General features: G+C 37.5%; 1 protein-coding gene across 3 annotated transcripts in view; it reads right to left on the reverse strand.

Annotated features, from left to right (window-relative positions):
* Window positions 1–21,695, reverse strand: part of NELL2 (neural EGFL like 2) — a 360,977-nt gene that overhangs the window by 140,986 nt on the left and 198,296 nt on the right. For all 3 annotated transcript variants that reach the window (XM_054444613.1, XM_063672658.1, XM_054444612.2), the window contains one exon: window positions 15,618–15,743. In XM_054444613.1, the coding sequence (XP_054300588.1) occupies window positions 15,618–15,743 (126 nt within the window). The remainder of the gene's footprint in view (window positions 1–15,617; window positions 15,744–21,695) is intronic.

Genomic DNA, 21,695 nt, shown 5'->3' on the forward strand with positions numbered 1-21,695 from the left:
AATTCTGCATAGGAATGTGGAAGGAATTACTGCTAAAGGAAGGGTAATACCACTAATTACAATGTGTGTAAAGGGAAGCTGAATAAAATAAAAAACGTCATTAATATCAGGCAAGCTAAAACCTACAGCCTCAGGCTGCACTCCTCTCAAAGGAGTTGCAAATTGTAACATATTCTCTTTCATTGATTAACTTACAATGAAATCCTGCAAAATGAATCTAGGTGATGTATTCCCTTGGATAATTACATTTTATTCTTATAATACCTTGTTACCTCCTTACAAGTCATTGACTGCTATTCCCTTTAAAAAGATATTACATCTATTGAAGATATTGAAGAACAGACTGACTGTTATGGACTGAATGTCTTTACCTGCTTCCACCCCCCAATTTTTTTTTTTTTTTTTTTTGGATACAGAATCTCAAAAAAAAGACTAGAGCGCAGTGGTGTGATCTTAGCTCACCGCAACCTCCACCTCCCAGATTCAAGCAATTCTCTCCTGCTTCAGCTTCCGGAGTAGCTGGGATTACAGGCGCCTGCCACCACGCCTGGCTAATTTTTGTATTTTTGGTAGAGATGGGTTTCACTATGTTGGCCAGGCTGGTCTCGAACCCTGACCTCAAGTGATCTGCCTGCCTTGGCTTCCCGAAGTGCTGGGATTACAGGTGTAAGCTACCATGCCTGGCCCCACCCCCCAATTTATATGTTGAAGCCCTAACCCCAATGTGGCTGTATTTGGAGATGGGGCCTTTCAGGAAGTAATTAAGGTTAAATAAAGATATAAGGGTGGGGCGCTGATCCAATAGGTTAATTGTCCTTATAAGAAGAGATACAGAGAAGTCTCTGTCTTTCTTTCTTTGCCTGCTCCTAAAGGCCACATGAGGACACAGTGAAAAGGCAACTGTTTGCAAGTCAGGAAGGGAGCCCTCACCAGAAATTAAATTGCGCTGAACCTTGATCTTGGACTTCTAGCCTCCAGAAAAGTGAAAAACTAAAATAAATTTCTGTTATTTAAGCCAGGGGTCCCCAAGGCCTGGGCCGTGGACTGGTACCAGTCTGTGGCCTGTTAGGAACTGGGCCACACAGCAGGAGGTGATCAGCAGGTGAACAAGCATTACTGCAGCAGCATCAGTAGATTCTCATAGGAGCACGAACCCTATTATGAACTGCACATGCAAGGGATCCAGGTTGCATGCTCCTATGAGAATCTAATGTGGAACAGTTTCATCCAGAAACCATCCCTACCCAACCCCACCTGTCCATGGAAAAAACTGTCTTCCATGAAACCAGTCCCTGGTGCCAAAAAGGTTGGGGATCACCGGTTTAAGACATACAGTCAATGGAATTTTTTTATGGTAACATAAGTAGAGTAAAAATCCAAAGCTATTAAAAGCCAAAACAAAATTCAGTATTCAATAGTTTCATTTCCAAGGATATTTTCTACTTTACTGACAAATCTTGTGCGTCTGTTGATCTAAACAATTTTTTCTGTTATACACTTTGCAATAAATTAAACTTCTAGATTTTAAAATTGGGCAGCTGATACTACACTATAATGATATATATATTCTCTGTGTGACTATACTATTTAAGGTTATTATAATTTAATTTTGAAAGGAAAACTAATGCAGATGATTCAAAATTTATTGAAGTGTCTACTGATTCTTCTGGGGTTTATTTCAGTGTGACTTGTGAATCTAGTAGGAATATGACTCATAAAGAAGACAAACCTTTGACATTAATTCTTATAGTAAAATCTCCATGGTTTAAGATGATCATATTTATGATCACTTGAACACCATAAATCATGGGTTGCAAGCCAAAAATGCTCCAATTTGTGGGACAGACAGATAAAGCAAATGGGTGAAACAGGATGGCTATAAGAATTCCTAGTATTTATCTGAACACGTTTTTCTACTGGAACTGCTGAATCTCAGTGACTAGGAGAGGAGAGACCTTCTTCTAAGAAGGCTGTTACTATTTCAGCTGTAATTGATAGTTGAGGTACAGCAATGCAGATCCAAAATTAAAAGGGTTAATCTGAAAATCTGGCTGGAAATCCAGATTTTAATGACAAAATATTTTGAATTTTTAAGTGTTGAATCATTAAGACACCCAAAAGCCAAATAAATCCCCATTGAGAGCTAATTGTGGCCCATAGGTCACTAATGGATGGCTCAGAAATAGCCTTGCTGGCATAGAGTACTCCTGCATTAAAAGGTCATTCTCAACAATCCTGCATTCTGAAGATTATGACAACAACGATATCCCCAATAACCATCTAAATCTACATTTTTGATAGTTTCAAAACTTACTGTCTGTGAACTTCCTCCACATTATTAAGTTCAGAATCTCCTAAAAAAAGGGCAGATGAGAAATATGCTATATATTTATTTTATATAAAATATGTTGGGTAAATGTATAGTCTATTTCTGTGTGATTTTGTGTTTGTGTGTTTATGTTCACTGGAAACAGACAATGAAAATGTTCTAAAAATGTTGAGCACCCCTCATTTTTACAGCAAAAACCAAATATGGAAAAAGCAACTCAATCATTAAAGTGAGGAATTTAGGCATAAATATGAACTGAATCCTCTTCTCCTCAACAGACTATCCCTCTAAGAGATATCTAATAGAGATATCTAAGAGAGATAGTTTGTAGAGACTATCTCTCCAGAAACACCAAACTTGCTCCAGAATTATTTATTTTCTTCAATCATGAGGGAAAAATGGGAACTAAAAATCATTTTTAAATATAGTTATGGACAAGTCAACAGTGTTAGCTAATAGTAATAGTGCATTAGTTTTCTATTGTTGCCATAACAAATTAAACCTGGTATCTTGAACTATATTTATTTATAGTTCCATAGGTCAGAAGTCCAAAATACATCTACCAGGCTAAAATCACAATGTCCACAGGCCTGCGTTTCTCCCTGGAGGCTCTAGTGGTGAATCTGTTTCCTTGCCTTTTCCAGCTGCTAGAGGATGTCTATGTTCCTGCTCATGACTCCTTATCTATTTTCAAATCCAGTAAGGTTGCATGTCTCTGACCAGTCTTCCATAGTCACATCTCCCTCTTAAGTTTCTTCTAAGGACTCATGTGATTAGATTGGGACCACCTGGATAATCCAGGATAAGCTCCTCATTTCAAGGTCCTTAACCTTAATCATATCTGAAAAGTCCCTTGTGCCATGTAAGGTAGCATATTATTCACAGATCTGGGGATTAGGATGTGAACATTTTTGGAGGGCTTTTATTCTAACCCACAAATACCAACAATAATAACAAGTATTATTTATTGAGTGCTTATTATGTTCCAGGTATCATACTAACTACTTTACACGCTTTTTTCTTATTCTGTTATAAAAACAACATATAAGGTATGTAACATCATTCCATCTTAAAGATGAAGGAACTGAGACTAAAGAGTTAGGCAAATTGTTCATCATCACAACTGGTGGATAATAGAAGAAGAATTCATATCTAAGAAGCCTGAGTGAGTTATTATGCACAAGCTAAAATGCCACAAAATGATCCTGGAGAAAAGGGGGTCAGGGAAAGATCATGATTTGATTTGGACGAACTAAAGAGATTCTACGCCATTTCCTGTCAGAATCTGATTGTTGTTGTTAGTTGTTGTAGTTCACTATATTTTTGCAAATCATTTTTAAAATTCCTCAGATAACAACTTAATGGTAATGAATTTTTGAGAAAAATTCTAAAATCAGCTCTCACTAGGCCACACTGAAAATTTGCTTTCATGGAGTTCCAAGAACACCAACAAAACCTTCTGCCTTCTTTGAAATGTAATACCATATCACCTTAATACTAGGCCTGCACTGATTATTGGAAGTCTCATCAATTTAACAATTTTTCAGCAAAAAAGAAAAATAACATACAACAAAGACAAAACAAAGCGTTAACACTTAAAGTTGCACATCTTAATTAGAATGTCTATAGACTGTCGGAAATGTTTCAGAAACCATAAATGTGTCTTAGAATTTTCTATAAGACTTTCTGGCTTAATCTCTTACAATTCCATTCACACTAAACTTGCTATTATACAACAACCTACTCTTCCTGCTTCTTGAAATGTCTTCTCTCACTTCTTTCTCTCTTGAAATGTCTGTTCATCCTTAAAAACCTCAATTTCAATGTCACTTAGTTGGTGATGTGTGGCCATACCCAGGTTTCAGCCAGATGACTCACTGCCTTCTCTGAGCTCCCCACAGCTCTCTGCACATTTTTTTGTAACAAATTGTACCATATTGTGCTGTAATGATTGATTTACACTATTCCCATCTATTAAATTGGACAATAACTCTACCATGTACCTATATGAAAGCTCTGGTGTAAAGAAAAGTAAAAGAAATGTGTGAGAGCTTATGGGTTTTTCACAATCACTCACACACAGTTCCTACACCATACGTTTTTACTACTAACTCTCTCTACTCTTGTCCTTCAACCTGATACAGTTTATCTGTACTTGGCTGAAGTGGGTTAATTAACTACATATAATACTCATCGTTTGTGGTAGTCAGTCTCTAAAATGGTCCCCTATGATATCTATCTCCTGCTAGCCATGCCTTTGTGTAATCCCCTGCAGTTTAGTGTAGGCTGGACCTAGTGATTTGCTTCTAACCAATAGTTTACAGCAAAAGTAATAGGATGTCAGTTCCTACTGGAATGCAGCTATTCCACAACTAGATTCCTGACCCACAGACACAGTAAGGAAACACTCTCCAAGCAGTCAGTGTGGCTGTGTCTCACCCCAACAGAAGCACACAGCAGAGATGAGGCTTCTGATTTGGGGGAAGAAACTCTATCTCAGGGCCCAAAACCATGACTTGTCATGAATGTGACACTGCAGAGGCACCCCGGGCTGGGGAGGAAAGAAAAGCAGCGAGGCAAGGCAATGTCACCAGGAGGTTATACACCCACTGCAACATTAGATCAGCAGCAGAGTGGGAAGATGAACTCTGCTCCATGGAGCACTCAAAAGGTGATAAGTCACAAGGAAGGTCAAATTTCATCCTGGCTAACATGTCAAAGCCAACAATCAAGAAAGGAAATGAAAGGCATCTGTTGAGCTTCAAATTCAGCAAGCCTCTCCTCTACAGGTGTCTGTTGCTAAGACACCGTTATTATTACACTCCTGGCATGTATAATCCTTTTATTCCCCTAGGAGAGTTTTCAGCTCTCTGCTTTTCATATAAAAATCTTGAAGTGAAACAACTAATACATCCATTTGGGACAAAGGTAAATTAGGGTTTGACTAATAAGTCAAAGTAGATGAGGCTTGCTAATAAGGCGGCTCCCACCATCTCAGTCCTCAGGTGAGCTTGCAGAGAGGCAGGTTCACAGGGAAACATGCCACTGGTGCTCTAAAGACCAAACTATGGCCAGCTGGGCTGCAGGTTGTATATGGATACGACAGATGCATATGACGCTACATAAAGGCTCTGACAAACCTAAAAGCCACTACATTGAAGCTGGTGTGCTTCCCCCACTCACTGACAGATTCAGAGAGCACAGACTCCTTTCCAAGCTTTTCATCTTTAAAAAGGCAATTCAGCTCCCAGAGCCTTTGAGCCTGTTCCATTTTGAGCTGACTGCTAATTGTATGCATGCACATATGTGTTTCAGAAAAGAGATAAGCACATTGCCTTGGCCTCCTCAGTAACTGTGGAGACACATCTCACTTCTGTTCTCTGTGAGTTTTCTAAATGTGGCCTGAAGTTTTCGAAACATTAACCCTTCCTGGTAACCAGAGTACATGCTTTTCTAGAGATGCTTCCTGGATTATGTCTGCTTAGAAACAGTTTTTCATCATTAATTCTTTGAGTCCTAGGGCCTGGTATTTTAATTTGCTTTTGTGATCATGTTTATATTTTCAAATTACTTAATAAGTAACATTGTAATAATAGATAATGAACCACAGGAAATGAATGAGGCATCATTTAGCTTTAGGGGGCATACTTTACATTTTAAAACCTAAAGTTGTCTGATTTTCATGTTTTATAAAAAGGCTGATATATGCCACAATTTCATGATAGTTTGCAATGCTGATTTCAGGAAAAGAAAATTTGAAATGGTTGTTCACAAAAATTCAAAAGTCATTTCCAATAGTGATGGCAACTAGTGGCCAGATGGTAGGATTGTCTGATTGTTGACTGTGGCTCTTTCTAAAATAAATCCACACAGAAGCAGCCAGGCTCACAAAATCTGTCCTGCTTGAGAATGGCCCAGACCTGCTGATTGTTTAGAGGTGCTATTCTTTACCCCAGGCAGATTAGTATTGTGAAACCCTGAATGTTTCCATTTAGTCCCTGGGTATCACAATCTAACATTCATTCTGGAAATTCTTCCTAGGAAGTACAACAAATCCTCCAAAGGAAGGAATTTTCCAACTTCCAGAGTAACTGTTACTCAGTTACATCAAGGTTTTTAAGCCCTTATTCACAGGTACAGAAGAAGTACAGTCAAATAAACAATAACACATTGAGTCCATTGCTCCAGCAAAGCTATCTCATGTAAGTTCACAACTCAGTTTAAAATTAACCAGAGAAAAGTGCCCAGTTGAAAGAGTCCCAGTGAGAAATAAGACATTTCCTCAAGATAAGAACTTGTCTAACCATAAGAGTCACAATAAAAACAGCTAGTGTTCATTAAACATTTCTTTTGCAGTAAGCATTTTACTAAAGGAAAAGTGTACAAGGCACTTTACAACTAAAATAACTTTGTTTAATGTTTTTGTGAAAGCTGATACGCATATTTCCACTTCTGGCCCTTTGTTATCGTCCTCCTCAATCTGTGTTTCTTGTGGCCCTATCTACTCTGTCATTGTCCCCAGTATTCTTACTTCCTTTACCATTTATATACCAGTAATTATTATGGTACATGCACACACGATAAATTATCTGTTTTGTTCTGTACTTGTGATTTTGATAAATCCATTGAAAGTTATTTTTAAATAGCTGATATGAAGGTATTGTTTGTCCATACAATAAATTTTTGCTGCAATATAAGTTTTTGGGGAAGAAGTTAGAATACAAACAATAACATTGCTGCCTTTTCAACATATCATTTCTTTAAATCCATCAAACAAATTACCTTTCTGGCTTTATTTTTAAATAAATTAAACACACAGAGCAATGTTTGAGAAAGGGGCATGCATGGGTTACAACTGACTTAAAATCTTTGCTTTAGTTGCCCAGCAGTAAATTCTTTTCTGTAACCTTTTGCATCCAAAAATAGTATCCAAGACTCTTTTAAGGCTAGAAGATCAATAGTGATGAGGAAAAGTGAAGAAAATATCATCATAAAATTCACCACTCTTTCTCCATAATTAGCAAATTAAACAAGACTGACAAACAGGACACTAGTGATAACTTCTTTAAATAAAAATATTTAACTCATTTAATATTTCACTGGAGAGAGAAATAAAAGAGAGAGAGAGTGTGTGCATGTGTGTGGGTGTGCATGCATCTGTGTGGTATATGAGGTATGAGTCAAAACTGAATTTTTCCTCAAATTACCAGCCATTTATTCCACTACCATTAATTGAGATCCTTCACACATTGTCTTATGAGACCACATTTAAAAGATTTGAAATTCTTTTTTTTTTAATTATACTTTAAGTTCTGGGATACATGTGCAGAACGTGCAGGTTGTTACATAGGTATACACGTGCCATGGTGGTTTGCTGCACCCATCAACCCATCATCTACATTAGGTATTTCTCCTAATGCTATCCCTCCCCTATCCCCCTACCCCTTAACAGGCCCTGGTGTGTGATGTTCCCCTCCCTGTGTCTATGTTTTCTCAATGTTCAACACTCACTTATGAATGAGAACACGCAGTGTTTGGTTTTCTGTTCCTGTGTTAGTTTGCTGAGAATGATGGTTTCCAGCTTCATCCATGTCCCTGCAAAGGACAGGAACTCATCGTTTTTTATGGCTGCATAGTACTCCATGATGTATATGTGCCACATTTTCTTTATCCAGTCTATCATTGATGGACATTTGGGTTGGTTTCAAGTCTTTGCTCTTGTGCATAGTGCTGCAATAAACATGCGTGTCCATGTGTCTTTATAGTAGAATGATTTATAATCCTTTGGGTATATACCCAGTAATGGGACTGCTGTGTCAAATGGTATTTCTGGTTCTAGATCCTTGAGGAATCACCACACTGTCTTCCACAATGGTTGAACTAATTTACATTCCCATCAACAGTGCAAAAGTGTTCTTATTTCTCCACATCCTCTCCACCATCTGTTGTTTCCTGACTTTTTAATGATCACCATTCTAACTGGTGTGAGATGGTATTTCATCATTGTCTCAGCCCAAAATCTCTTTTAAGCTGATAAGGAACTTCAGCAAAGTCTCAGGATACAAAATCAATGTGCAAAAATCAAAAGCATTCCTATATACCAAAAATAGACAAACAGAGAGCCAAATCATGAGTGAACTCCCATTCACAATTGCTACAAAGAGAATAAAATACCTAGGAATACAACTTACAAGGGATGTGAAGGACCTCTTCAAGGAAAACTATAAACCACTGGTTAAGGAAATAAGAGGACACAACAAATGGAAAAACATTCCATGCTCATGGATAGGAAGAATCAATATCATGAAAATGGCCATACTGACCAAAGTAATTTATAGATTCAATGCTATCTCCATCAAGCTACCATTGACTTTCTTCACAGAATTAGAAAAAACTAGTTTAAATTTCATATGGAACCAAAAAAGAGCCCACATAACCAAGACAGTCCTAAGCAAAAAGGGATCACGAGGTCAGGAGATCGAGACCATCCTGGCTAACATGGTGAAACCCTGTCTCTACAAAAAATACAAAAAATTAGCCAGGCGAGGTGGCGGGCACCTGTAGTCCCAGCTACTCAGGAGGCTGAAGCAGGAGAATGGTGTGAACCCCGGGGGACAGAGCCTGCAGTGAGCCAAGATCGCACCACTGCACTCTAGCCTGGGCGACAGAGCAAGACTCTGTCTCAAAAAAAAAAAGAAAAAAGAAAAAGAACAAAGTTGGAGGCATCACACTACCTGATTTCAAACTATACTACAAGGCTACAGTAACCAAAACAGCATGGTACTGGTACCAAAACAGATATATAGATCAATGGAACAGAACAGAGGCCTCAGAAATAACACCACACATCTATAACCAGCTGATCTTTGACAAACCTGACAAAAACAAGCAATGGGAAAAGGATTCCCTATTTAATAAATGGTTTTGGGAAAACTGGCCAGCCATACGCAGAAAACTGAAACTGGACCCCTTCCTTACACCTGGTACAAAAAGTAAGATGGATTAAAGACTTAAACATGAGACCTAAAATCATAAAAACCCTAGAAGAAAACCTAGGCAATACCATTCAGGACATAGGCATGGGCAAACGCTTCATGACTAAAACACCAAAAGCAATGGTAACAAAAGCCAAAATTGACAAATGGGGTATAATTAAACTAAAGAGCTTCTGCACAGCAAAAGAAACTATCATCAAAGTGAACAGGCAACCTACAGAATGGGAGAAAATTTATGCAATCCATCCATCTGACAAAAAGCTAATATCTAGAATCTTCAAGGAACTTAAACAAATTTAGAGTGAATAAAAACAACTCCATCAAAAAGTGGGCAAAGGATATGAACAGACACTTCTCAACAGAAGACATTCATGTGGCCAAGAAACATATGAAAAAAAGCTCATCATCACTGGTCATTAGTGATAACTTTTTAAAAAATTCAACATCAACCACGTTAGAGAAAAAGAATTGACCATAAAAAGATAATAAAACATAAGCACTAGGCATATTCAATGCTATAAAAAGTTAAGTACTTTCAGAAGTGAAACTCCTTGAGGAACACCAGAGGAGTCTCTTTTTTTTTTTTTTTTTTTTTTTTTACAACAAAAACTCAAGTATCTAGTAGAACTCCTTGTGCTTAGACACTTTATAAACCTCCTATGATATGTGACATGGACCAAAGCCAGTATCAGAAGGCCCTGGGATAATAGAAGCAGTAAAAATCAGTAGAAAGTATATGGAGCATGCACCAGGATAGTGTAATTTGAGGGGCCCTAAGAAGTTTTCTCTGCTGCCTCTGCTGAGGCCTGTAATTTTATCATTGGAGAATCATTCACCTAGGTTAAGCTAAAATCCGGGTTTTGATAGAAGAAAGGAGACAGAAGAACTTAGTGGTGAGTGGGACTTAAAACAGGGTCCTTTTTGTGGCCAAAGGACAATAAAAGGACACTGGGGACCACAAGAAGTAAGAGAAGTATCCCTATACAGGGCCTAAAGGAAATTCAAAGGGGAACAGGAAAAGTTAAAAGGAAAATATGCATCTTACAATTTTAATTGGGTGACTCTAAAGTAGGATTTCCCAACCTTGGGACTATTGACATTTTGGGCCATGTAAATCTTTTTGGAGGATGAGGACCTAGCTGTCCTGTGCCAGATATCTTGTAAAGGATGAAGATTAATCACTCATCTGAAAGGTAACCAGAGAAAAATTCCCATTGATGGGGTCCCAAGGAAATAAAGCAGTTCCTTAAGCAGATAGCTAGCCTAATAATATTACAGGATGTTTAGTTGCATCCCTGGCCTCTACCTACCAGATCCCAGTAGTAACCCCTTCCCACATAGTTGTATAACCAAAAATATCTCCAGACATTTTCAAGTATCCTTTGTCAGGTGGGAATGCATAATTGACAACCACTACCCTAAAGGATCAATTTAATCCCTAGGCTGGGGCAAGAGAATTTTCCATCCCTTCTACCCATCCATCCTTCCCATTCTCCTATTCCCACTCTAAAGAACTACACAACATAGAGTTCATCAACACAAAAGAAGAATCAGAATTCCTTTTTCATTGCAGTAGAGAGCAGAGAGAAATGTGAGGAAGATCTGAAATGAGTGCCTCTTCACTCAGATCTTTCCCCCAAATTCTTGATTCTGTTATAGGTAGTTAGACAGGCATGAGTGGGGCAGGAGAGGGTTCTCCTCCACTCACCAGGAATGTTAGGTGATGGTTTGGCAATTATCACATTGCTTCTTTAAAAGTGATTAACTGGCAGCCAGCACCAGGGAAAGGCCATTTCCTGAGGGTCCACATGTGTCTCACTAAAGTGTTAACTGAATGCAGATGCCAGGGAGAAGCAACTTCCCTGGCATGTGCATTAAGAGACAAAATGACATAGTATGACTTTCCAGGGGCATTCCACTGGAAAAGGGAAGAAAGCCTCAGATGAGCATGCATACAACTTCCTAAATACACCGTGCATGCTCACTTCCCAAGCGTAAGGAGGGCACTGCACATGCAGGCAGCCCATCCTAAGGGAAGAATCATGGGAAAGGGGGGTAAGACGTTGGAGGTGGGCCGGCCTATACAGTCCTAGGATCAAGGTTAAACACAGCACTTGTCCTTTGGGTCACCCAAGTGTACTTTCTTTCTTGCACTAAAACTTTTTAATAAACTTCCACTCCTGCTCTGAAACTTGCCTCAGTCTCTTTTTCTGCCTTATGCCCCTCAGTCCTCAGTTGAATTCTTTCTTCTGAGGAGGTAAGCAGTGAGGTTGTTGCAGACCTGTATGGATTCACCACCGGTAACTCGAATATCTTCCACCAGTAACACAGTGACATGTGACTCAGATATTTGCCACTGGTGACAATTTCATCTTTGTTTCCAGAGATGTTTCATGCTTTTTCCATTACTCAAGGCCAGTTCCAAGAAGAGATTCCCAGTAAAACTCAAGAAGATCTACCCAATTTAATTAATGCTTATGTGAGTGAACCAAAAAAAGCCATTAGTCCATATAAGTAATCAAGAAACTTTGTTATGCATAAACAAAATAGGTTACTTTTGCAGAGATCCTGAAGAATGGGCCCCAAGCACCTTGGCTCATGTTTTCTCTTCCATTCCCTTCCCTTTCCTTTTCTCTTCCCTTTTCCATTTCTTTCCTTCTCTTCCCTTCCATTTTTTTCTCTTCTCTATTTCCCTCTCTCTGTTCTCCCTTCCCTTCTTCCTTCCCCCTTCCTTTCCTTTATCTTTTCTCCCTCCTTCCTGCTCCTCTCTCTCTCTCTCTCTTTCTTCTCTTGCGATACCCAGTATTTTTTCTATAGGAACATGAAACGATGTAAAGAGATAAATTATGAAGCATTAATTAGAAAAAATAATAACACCTTCGCTGAAAGGAAAATCACATTAATGTGTTTAGAAGAGCAAAAACAAATGCATCATTTGTGCAAATAGTGCAACTGAGTCATTTCCACAACTTTGGAATAAAGTCAGAGGCCCAGAAAATGGTGATTCATGTTTATTCCACTAACTTCTGATTTAGGGTCATTATTATAAGATCTGTAGGGTAAAAATTTCTCTTGGAATTGAAGCTAATTAACTTAAATAACCTATAAAGACAGCAGTTTAAATAATGAACATACTGTATTGAATAGTGTGTTTCTACATAAAATATGAATCATTTCCCTTTACTTTTGTATGGCTACAAATTAGACAAACAGTGAATAGTATAAGAGTTATAATAAAGAGGTTCATATTCCAGCCCCCTTTGCTTCTCACTAGATGTTTAACTATGGATAAAGCAATCTCTCTGAGCCTCAGTTTCTTCATTTCTGAAACTTGAGGGATTTAACCAGATTATCTTTAATAATTCTTCCATCTACAAAATTTTATGAACATGAGGAAAACCTAACTCAAATCATCTGAAACTGAAAGAAAAAAATATGCAATTTGACCAACTTGCATATGTAATTTGTATGCCAGAGTTACTAGGTTAAACAAATGAAGCAGAAGAAGGCTTCTTTATTGATCAAAGCTCTTGATTATTAAGTAATGTGTATTGCTCTTGGAATCTTCTTTAAATTAGAATGTCTATGATTAATTTCCACATGGGATAAGCAACTTTGAGAGTCTGCTGGGAGTATCTGTTGTTCTGTTAGCAGGGGGCTCATTAACAGGAAAGAGGGGCAGGAATACAAAAGCAAAATGGACATGGAATTGCAAAAGCTCAGTCACAAACATCAGGGACAGGTTCTGCAGTGATGGTTTGACATTCATTTTGGAACGTCTCCTACTACAAGTATGTGGGTGTCTGTTACTAAAATTTAGAAAAAAATAAATCTCAATATTTTATAAGATAAATAAAGTCCTACTCTGGTCTTATGGGAGCTCTCAAAAAGGAACAGGCTAGAAGCCTTTGGTCACAAGGCAAAGTCCCATTAGGGGAGTAATTTCTTTAAGACTTGTGTACAGACTCTAATATCAAAGTGTGGAGGAGCCAATCCCAGGACATAAAATGAAAACATGTATTTCCTTTACAGAGACCTGGAATATGTGTTGACCTTCTATGGCCTAACATTAAAAAAAAATAAGCTTTGGCAATATTCACCTGACTCTGGACTAAAAATAAAATCGACATATTCTCTAAAAAAAAATCCAAGTTTTGTGTTCATAGACCTAGTCGTAATAGAGAGACAATTTAAGGGCAAGAAAGTTTCTCCTCTTTAAGTGGTAGCATAGAAATAGTGGTGTTAGTTGAAAATGCTGGTGCCTCATTAAAGAAATACATTTTATCATCTGCCAGATCCTGAGATTCTTGGCTCTGGTTCCTTAGGCATAAAAAAATCATAGTCTGAATAGCGTTTCTTAAAATCATTTTCTACTCCCTTCACATTCCTACAAAGGAATAGTTCATTTATATCATTAGATACTTTGAAATGGTAAGGGAAAATTCCTCCCAAGTAGTCAAAAACAAACATTAATTTGTAGGATTTTATTTGGAAGGAAAGTGCACTGGGAGAGGCGAAGCCAAAGCAGAAGACTCTCTGTAAATATATGAAAGCTAAACTATTCCTTGGATTTATATCCAACAGACTCAGAACGGAAATGAATCTCTTAAAAATATCCTGCCCTGCAGAAATACTCCTTACTCAACAGTAGGCCAAATTATGTCCCATCTCCTCTCACTTAAAATTTCTAACACTACTTCAAGAATATAACAAAAACAAAGAGAATCATTAGGAAATATAAAAATGCACAAAGCTTTTCAAGTCTATAATACCAAAGAATCAGTGGGCTCCCCTGAAATTGCTAGCACTCATTTTTAATAAGCACACCTTGAAATATATGCATTCTAAGATGCAGCAGTTTTATCTTAGTTTTCTTGTTAAAGATGAAATGGAAATTCAGATTTATTGGTATTATCAATAGTATAGTAAATGATATATTCCATTTATTTATTATAATTTGTTCTTTTATATTCTTTTTATGCTGAAAAGCATCTCTGTAGTCCTACTTCAAGAAACTCTTCCACTCAATGTACTCAAATTTTGTCTAAAAAAATGAAGAACTGTTTCCATAATTTGGAAATGTTTAGGATGAACTGACAAAAAAGATAGGAATTTGTAAATCCATCAGCATTTTTATATTAAATATCTTCTACCTCCAGGATATCTTCAGTTATTTTCCATAAATTGGGAAGTCACTTCTCATTATTTTTGAATGCCATCATTTTGTTTTTATAAATACTATATTCCAGTTTAGAAGAAGATCCTTCCCTGTGATAAGGCTATCAATTAGCAGACAGTATGGACACTATAATGAAGACTTAGAAGCAGAAAACTAAAACAAAGACAAAGTGATACTTCTATTATAGATTCATATTTTTACTAGGGAGGATTATGGAGTCTCTTTCCCTGAAAACATCTAGGTTTTGTTTACACATGCATCTGATAAAGATCATAAAGTTGGAGGTAGAGAAACAGGTGACAAGAATAACATTTTTGGGTGCTCTCCAGTTTTATGATTCTACCTGTTTTTCTAAAATATGTTATTTTTGTTTCTTCTATTTAAAAATATAGAGATGGAAAGAAATGTTCTGTTTCACACCCACATTTCCTCAAATCCTATAGTATTCAAGCTACTCTTGTAGCACCACGTTTTGTTTTGTTTTGTTTTCATATTCTACAGGTAGAAAGCTATAGAATAAAAGGAATATGCTGTATTACCCCAAGCCAGGACCAACTTCAGACACTACTAATACAATATCCCTAACAAGACTTTAGATGATACTAGAAGAGTGGTATTTCATACAACAAAAATATAGAAAACTTCTTTGATGTAGTTCTCAATTGTACTTCTCAGACATGTGAAGAAGCTCAATTATCTTTAATAGTCCCATGTCCTAGAACTCTAAAAATCTATTTCTGAAAAAAATTACATTATTTATGTTATTATTTTTCTATTCAAAAATCTTTCATCATATATCATTTAGGGACTGTTTCTCAGATTGACCATAGTATTTCACACAAGTTTTGAGCATAAATACTAAGTATAAATGTAGCATATACTCATTTTTTAGGGTTTTTATCTTCCAAATTGGAGTACATATTTATCTAGAGCAAGCAGATGTTTTTTTTCTTTAGAACAGATTAAGAAATAACTATCAAATCAAGAAGATATGATTTTGCTTATGTTTTGTTGTATTTATGGTATACTTATCAAAAAAAAGAGAGTCAAAGAAATTTTTAAAAGTAAACTTAAGACATAAAAAGATTTTATTTCACAAATAGCCACCGTTTACCTGTACATGAATAATCGTCAATTCTGATGTATCCAGTTTTGCAGATGCACATAAAAGAACCCGGGGTGTTGACACACATCGTATTTTCACGACAGTAATGGCGCCCTTCAGCACACTCATCAATGTCTGTGAAGAAAAACAGGACAAAGAGGTCAACAGTGGGCAATATTCTGGAGCTCCTATATAATTTTCTTTGGTAGGGAGAGAGAAGTATTTACTAAACGAATAGCATTTCAAAAAAGCATTCACGATATCTCCTTTGCTAGGAGTGTTTAATGTTCAAATGACAAAAATCATAAGTTTTTTTCCAACAGCTCTTATTGGAGTTTTGAAGAAGTCTGTCTATTTTAACTTCCATCATCTAAATATCTTTTGAAATTTTCAGCGCATTCATCGGCCTATGCTTGATAAAATGAATCAGAATGCAAAGACTGGGCTGCCTTAGTATCCTGCAATCTTCAATCACAGGGCCTGCCACATATTATTGTTTGATTCACCAGCTATTGTGTACAGTTGAGCAGACCCTGAAAGAGGAAAATAAAGTGTTCGATATAAACCAGAATTGTAACAACTTCACTTAAAGTTATGAAGCCAATTGCACAAGCTTATTAGAGATAAAAGTAGACATATAGCTATCCCAATAAGTACCTAAATACAGATAGTTACAACAGAGACCTGATATAGATGAGAAGTTACAAAATAGTAAAATAAGATATTATATTAAAGATCTTACATGGTAATTCACACACTGAGTTTTGAGTATGTATAATGACTTCCGGATACTAAACCCATAAGAAGCACTGCTACTCATTGTGAAGAATGTGAATTTTCACATTCACATTTCACAATGAAACTGTCCTCATTTAATAGCATCTCTCTGCATGGAACATAAATCATTTTACAAGTATTTAAGGGCCTTAATGCATTGGTCAGACAAGGAATTTCCCATCCAGAAGTCTGCATTCTCATATCCTTCTGATGATTCCACAAAGTAGCATTGAATTCATTTATACTGTTAATAGAAATGGATCAACTAAAAGAGATAGCTAGGTGACACACCACTACAGGGGCCATGTCATTTGTGTAAGCCCAACTATGTTCCCAGTCCTGAGAATGTCAAAAGAAATAACTGACATAATCTCAGGAATCTATATTTTAGAACTATAGGGTTCTTATCATTCATCTGAGCTAACTATTTATTTTATAGAGGGACAAAACTGAGTCCTAGAGAAACTCAATTTTCTATTCAATTCCATGGACAGCATAATAAATTCCAAACCTCTTATCTGAACCTACAAAATGTTTCCTGGTTTGGTCTTTACTTTTCCAATTTCACATCTGATGACCTCACTCCCTTCTCCCCTCTCAGTGTTCTGGCCACATAGTTTCTAACCTACCTGCTCTTTCTTACCTATCATCCTTTATACATACTGTTCTCTCTACTTATAACTGCTACACCTTCTCTCCCTGACACCATCCCAGTGGCTCTTGTTTACTGGTAAATTAATCCTTCAAGAATCTATTTAAATGTCCCTCCTACAAAAACTTCCCTAATGAACTAAAATACTCCCAATGCAGTGCTCCTTCAGGACTTTGTAAATGTTTCCATTATAGATGCATCAATTGTATTTTTATTAATTTTTATAAGTTTCTCCCAAACAAACCACATATTCCTCAAGGGTATAAATTATCTATTAGTATTTCTTAACTTTGTCCATCATATTCATCTGGGATGTTAAAAAACAAAAACAAAAAAACACTAGTTCTTGGGCCAACTGCCAAAAACCCATTCCAAATTCTAATTTACTTGTTTGTGGTGGAACACATGCAATGATTTTTAAAAAAATCTTCTCCATGATGAGTGTAATACAGGGGTCAGAAAAAAAAAAAAAAAAACTCTGTAAAGGGACAGATAGTAAATTTTCTAGACTTTGGAAGTCATGGGCAACACATAAATTAATGAACTTGGAAGTGTTGGAATAAAAGTTCATTTACAAAAATGGATGGTGAGCCAGCCAGATTCGGCTCAGCTCACAGGTCATAAGTTGATGACTTCTGACCTAAGGCATAACTAAGGTTAACAATCACCACTAAGCAGGGTGAGGACTCAAGATGCTTACTAGAGGAGCCTGGTACTCATCTCCTCAACAGACAAGGATCATAACAGCGAGTAGACAGCCACATGTCAAATTGAGTTTCTAACAGATAACTCTGAAATTCAGCAGGAAAGTGTCAGAGAACCTCTGAGGCATGGGAGAGAGAAGAGAAGCAGTTGGCCCGGGCAAGATCAGCTCAAAGCCAGGAGGAACTATCTATTGTGGGGAAAAGGTAAGTGAAAGATCTGCAGAGGTCCATATTCCTACCACAGACTCACATAATCCTAGCCACAAAAGAGACCCTGGGCCCTCACAGGCCCTGAGCCTAGCATAGGAAACTGCCTAGAATCTGTAGGATGGCATTGTTCCAGAAAGGGATTTCACATAGGGTCCTAAAAACCCTCCTGAGACCCAAGCAACTACAGCATGTTGCATTTTTGAGAGGCCATCCCTCAAAAGACAACATCCTGTCCTGAGGCCCAAAAGCCCCTGCTTTTCTACATCCCTGGAGCACCATGGCATCCCTTCACGTCCATCCAGAGGGCTATGCTGCCGTAATACCAGCTGGACCCATCAGTGCAAGCGGGTCCCCAGCACTCTAGTCCACACAATGTCCTACACACTGGGGAATAGATGATGCAACACACTGAGGAAGCAACCCCTGGGACAAAGGAAGCCAAAGCGTACCCTCCCTAGAAACTTAGAGCCGCCTGCCCGGGGTCACTGCCAGTGACAACAATCCTGCCCTCTCCAGCAGCAGGGCTACCATGTGCCCGTATTTGCCTTCAGGAGACCTCGGGACTGGCCATGTGCCCTCCTGGGGGCTGAGGATAGCCTTGTCCCACCCAATGCCCCTGTCATCAGCACCCAAATGCTTTATCCAGGGACCTGAGGATTGATCCATCCTACCTACCACAGCCAGGGCCCAGGTGCACCATCATGGTGCTTGAGAGACCTGTCTCTCCTGCTGCCACCACTGCTGGTGCCCACGTGCACTATCACAAGTCTGGACATTATCCCACACTGCCCACTTGTGCTGGCCAGGAGCCTGGGTATGGGCCCGCCATGCCTGCTGCCACTGGAATATATGCACACTATCCAGGGACATTAAGGACAGGCCTACCCCACCCACCATCAGTACTCACATGTACCTCTTAGGGAACCCAGAAACCAGCATGCCCAACCCACTGCCACCACCATTAGTACCTGGGCATGTGGCTCAGAGACCTGAGGGTTGGAAAACTGCCACTTGTGCCACCATCAGTGTCACAAATGCTGTCTGAGTGATCAAGGACCCATTCAGTTGGCCCACCACTGCAACTACCAGAACCTGAGCACACTGCCCAGAGGCCCAAGAACAGGCCCACCCATATCTGCCACTGCTGGTGCCCACGAATGCCACCAAAGGCCCAAGGACTAGCCACATCCAGCCCACCAATGCACCACTGGTGCCCAGGGACCAGCCCACCTAGAATTCCCATTCCCAGCAAAGCATCACCAAAGCCTCCAATAACAATCACAGCTTAAGTCACTGAGGAACTCATAGACACCAATGATACTAATTATAGCCCGATAAATCATACAGAGACTACAATATTGTGCCTACCCAGAATCAAAGCAAAAGCATCTTACTAAACTAACAATACAGACACATTTATAGAAAAAAGTCTTTCCATACTAAAGCCAAACCATAAAATTAGAAGGAGAGACTGTTACACCACATGCACAGACATCAACATAAAGACATAAGAAACATGAAAAAACAAAGAAACATGACATCTCCAAAGGAACATCATAATTATCAAGTAACAGATCCCAATGTAAAGGAAATCTATAAAATGTCTAAAAAGGAATTCAAAAGAAAGACATTAGAGAAACTCAGTGAAATACACGCGAACACAGATAAACAATACAACGAAATCAGCGAAAAAAGTCATTATCTGAATAAGAAATTCAACAGAGATAGATGCCATAAAAAGAAAAAAACAGAAATCCTAGAAGGGAATAACTGAATGAATAAAATAAAAAATATAATAGCTTCAACAATAGACTAGATCAAGGAGAAGAAGAAAGAATTTCTGAACTTAAAGACAGGGCTTTTGAAATAAATCAGTCAGACCAAAAATCAAAAGAAATAAAACAGAATAAGAAGAATAAAATGAAATGAAGGAAGCCTAAGTGTCCTATAGGAAACTATATAGTAACTAAAATTTGAATTTTGGGAGTTCCAGAAGGAGAAGAGATGAACAAATGCATCAAAAACTTATTGAACAAAACAACAGCTGAAAGATTCCCAACTCTAAACATCCAGGTACATGAAGCTCAAAGATTCCCAGATAGCTGTAATTCAACAAGGTCTTATTCAAGGCATGTTATAGTAAAACTGTCAAAAGTCAAAGACAAACAGCAAGAACAAAACATCAAGTCACATATAAAAGAATCCCTATCAGACTACCTTGATTTCTCAGCAGAAAATTAGAGGCCTGGAGAGAATGGAGTGATGTATTCAAAGTGCTGAAAGAGAAAAACAACAACAACTGATAGCCAAGAATTCTATACCCAGAAAAGCTATCCCTCAAAAATAAGGGTAAAGAAATTCTTTCTCAGATGAGAAAATAATGAAATAATTCATCATCATTATACCAGCCCTACAAAAAATGTTTAAAGTAATCCTATATCTGGAAGTGAAAGAAAGATATCTACCATAATGAAAACACATGAAAGCATAAAACTTGCTGGTACAGCAGATATACAAATGAGAACAAGAAAGGAGTCAAATATTATCACTATAAAAAACCCCATCAAATTGTAAAGTAAACAACAAAAGAGGAAGAAAGAATACGTAAAACAGTCAGAAAATAATTACCAATATGACAGAAGTCCCCACCTAGTAATAAGAACCTTGAAAGTAAATGGCTTAAATTCATCAATTAAAAGATATAAAACAGTTGAATGTATTAAAAAACAAGATGCAAGTACAAAAAACCCATTTCATCTATAAAGACATACGTAGACTAAAAGAGAAGGGATGAAAAGAAAATCCATGCAAATGAAAACCAAAAGTGTGAAGGAGTAGCTATGTTTATATCAGAAATTGACTTCAAGTTAAAAAACATAAAAAGGGACAAAGTAGGTCAATATAGATGACAAAGGAATCAATTCAGTAAGAAGATGTAACAACTGTAATTGTATATGCACCCAACACAAGAGCACCCAGTTATATAAAGAAAATACTATTATAGCTAAAGAGAGAGACCCCAATATAATAATAGCTGTGAACTTCAACACCCTCATTTTAGCACTGGGCAGATCATCTAGACAGAAAATCAACAAAGAAAGATCAGACTTAATCTGCACTACATACTACATGGAGTTAGCATTTACAGAAAATTTTATCCAATGGTTGCAGAATAAATATTCCTCTCACTAACACATGGAAAGTTCTCCAGGATAGAACACATATTAGGCCACAAAACAGGTCTCCAAACGTTTTAAAAATTGAAACCATATCAAGTGTCTGCTCAGAACACAACGGAATTAAACTAGAAATCAATAACAACAGAAATTCTGGAAATTGTACAAATACATGGAAATTAAGCAACATGTTCCTGAGCAACCACTGGGCCAATATAGAAATTACGAACACATAAAAAGTTCTCTTTAAGCAAATGAAAATGAAAGCACAACACAGCAAAATCTATGGGATACTGTAAAAACAGTGCTACCAGGGAAATTTATAGTAACAAATGCCTACATCAAAAAGTAGAAATATTTCAAATAAACAATATAGCAATGCACCTCAAGGAACTGGAAAAGTGAGAACAAACTAAACCCAAATTAGTAGAAGAAAAGAAATGACAAAGATCAGACCAGAAATAAAACAGAGACTATCAGACAATACAAAGAATTAACAAAATGAAATGTTGGCTTTTTAAAAAGATAAAATAAATTGTTATATAGCATAACAAAGAATAAAAGAGAG

Source organism: Pongo pygmaeus, chromosome 10 (assembly GCF_028885625.2).
Source record: "Pongo pygmaeus isolate AG05252 chromosome 10, NHGRI_mPonPyg2-v2.0_pri, whole genome shotgun sequence".
In the NCBI taxonomy this organism is placed as follows: Eukaryota; Metazoa; Chordata; class Mammalia; order Primates; family Hominidae; genus Pongo; species Pongo pygmaeus.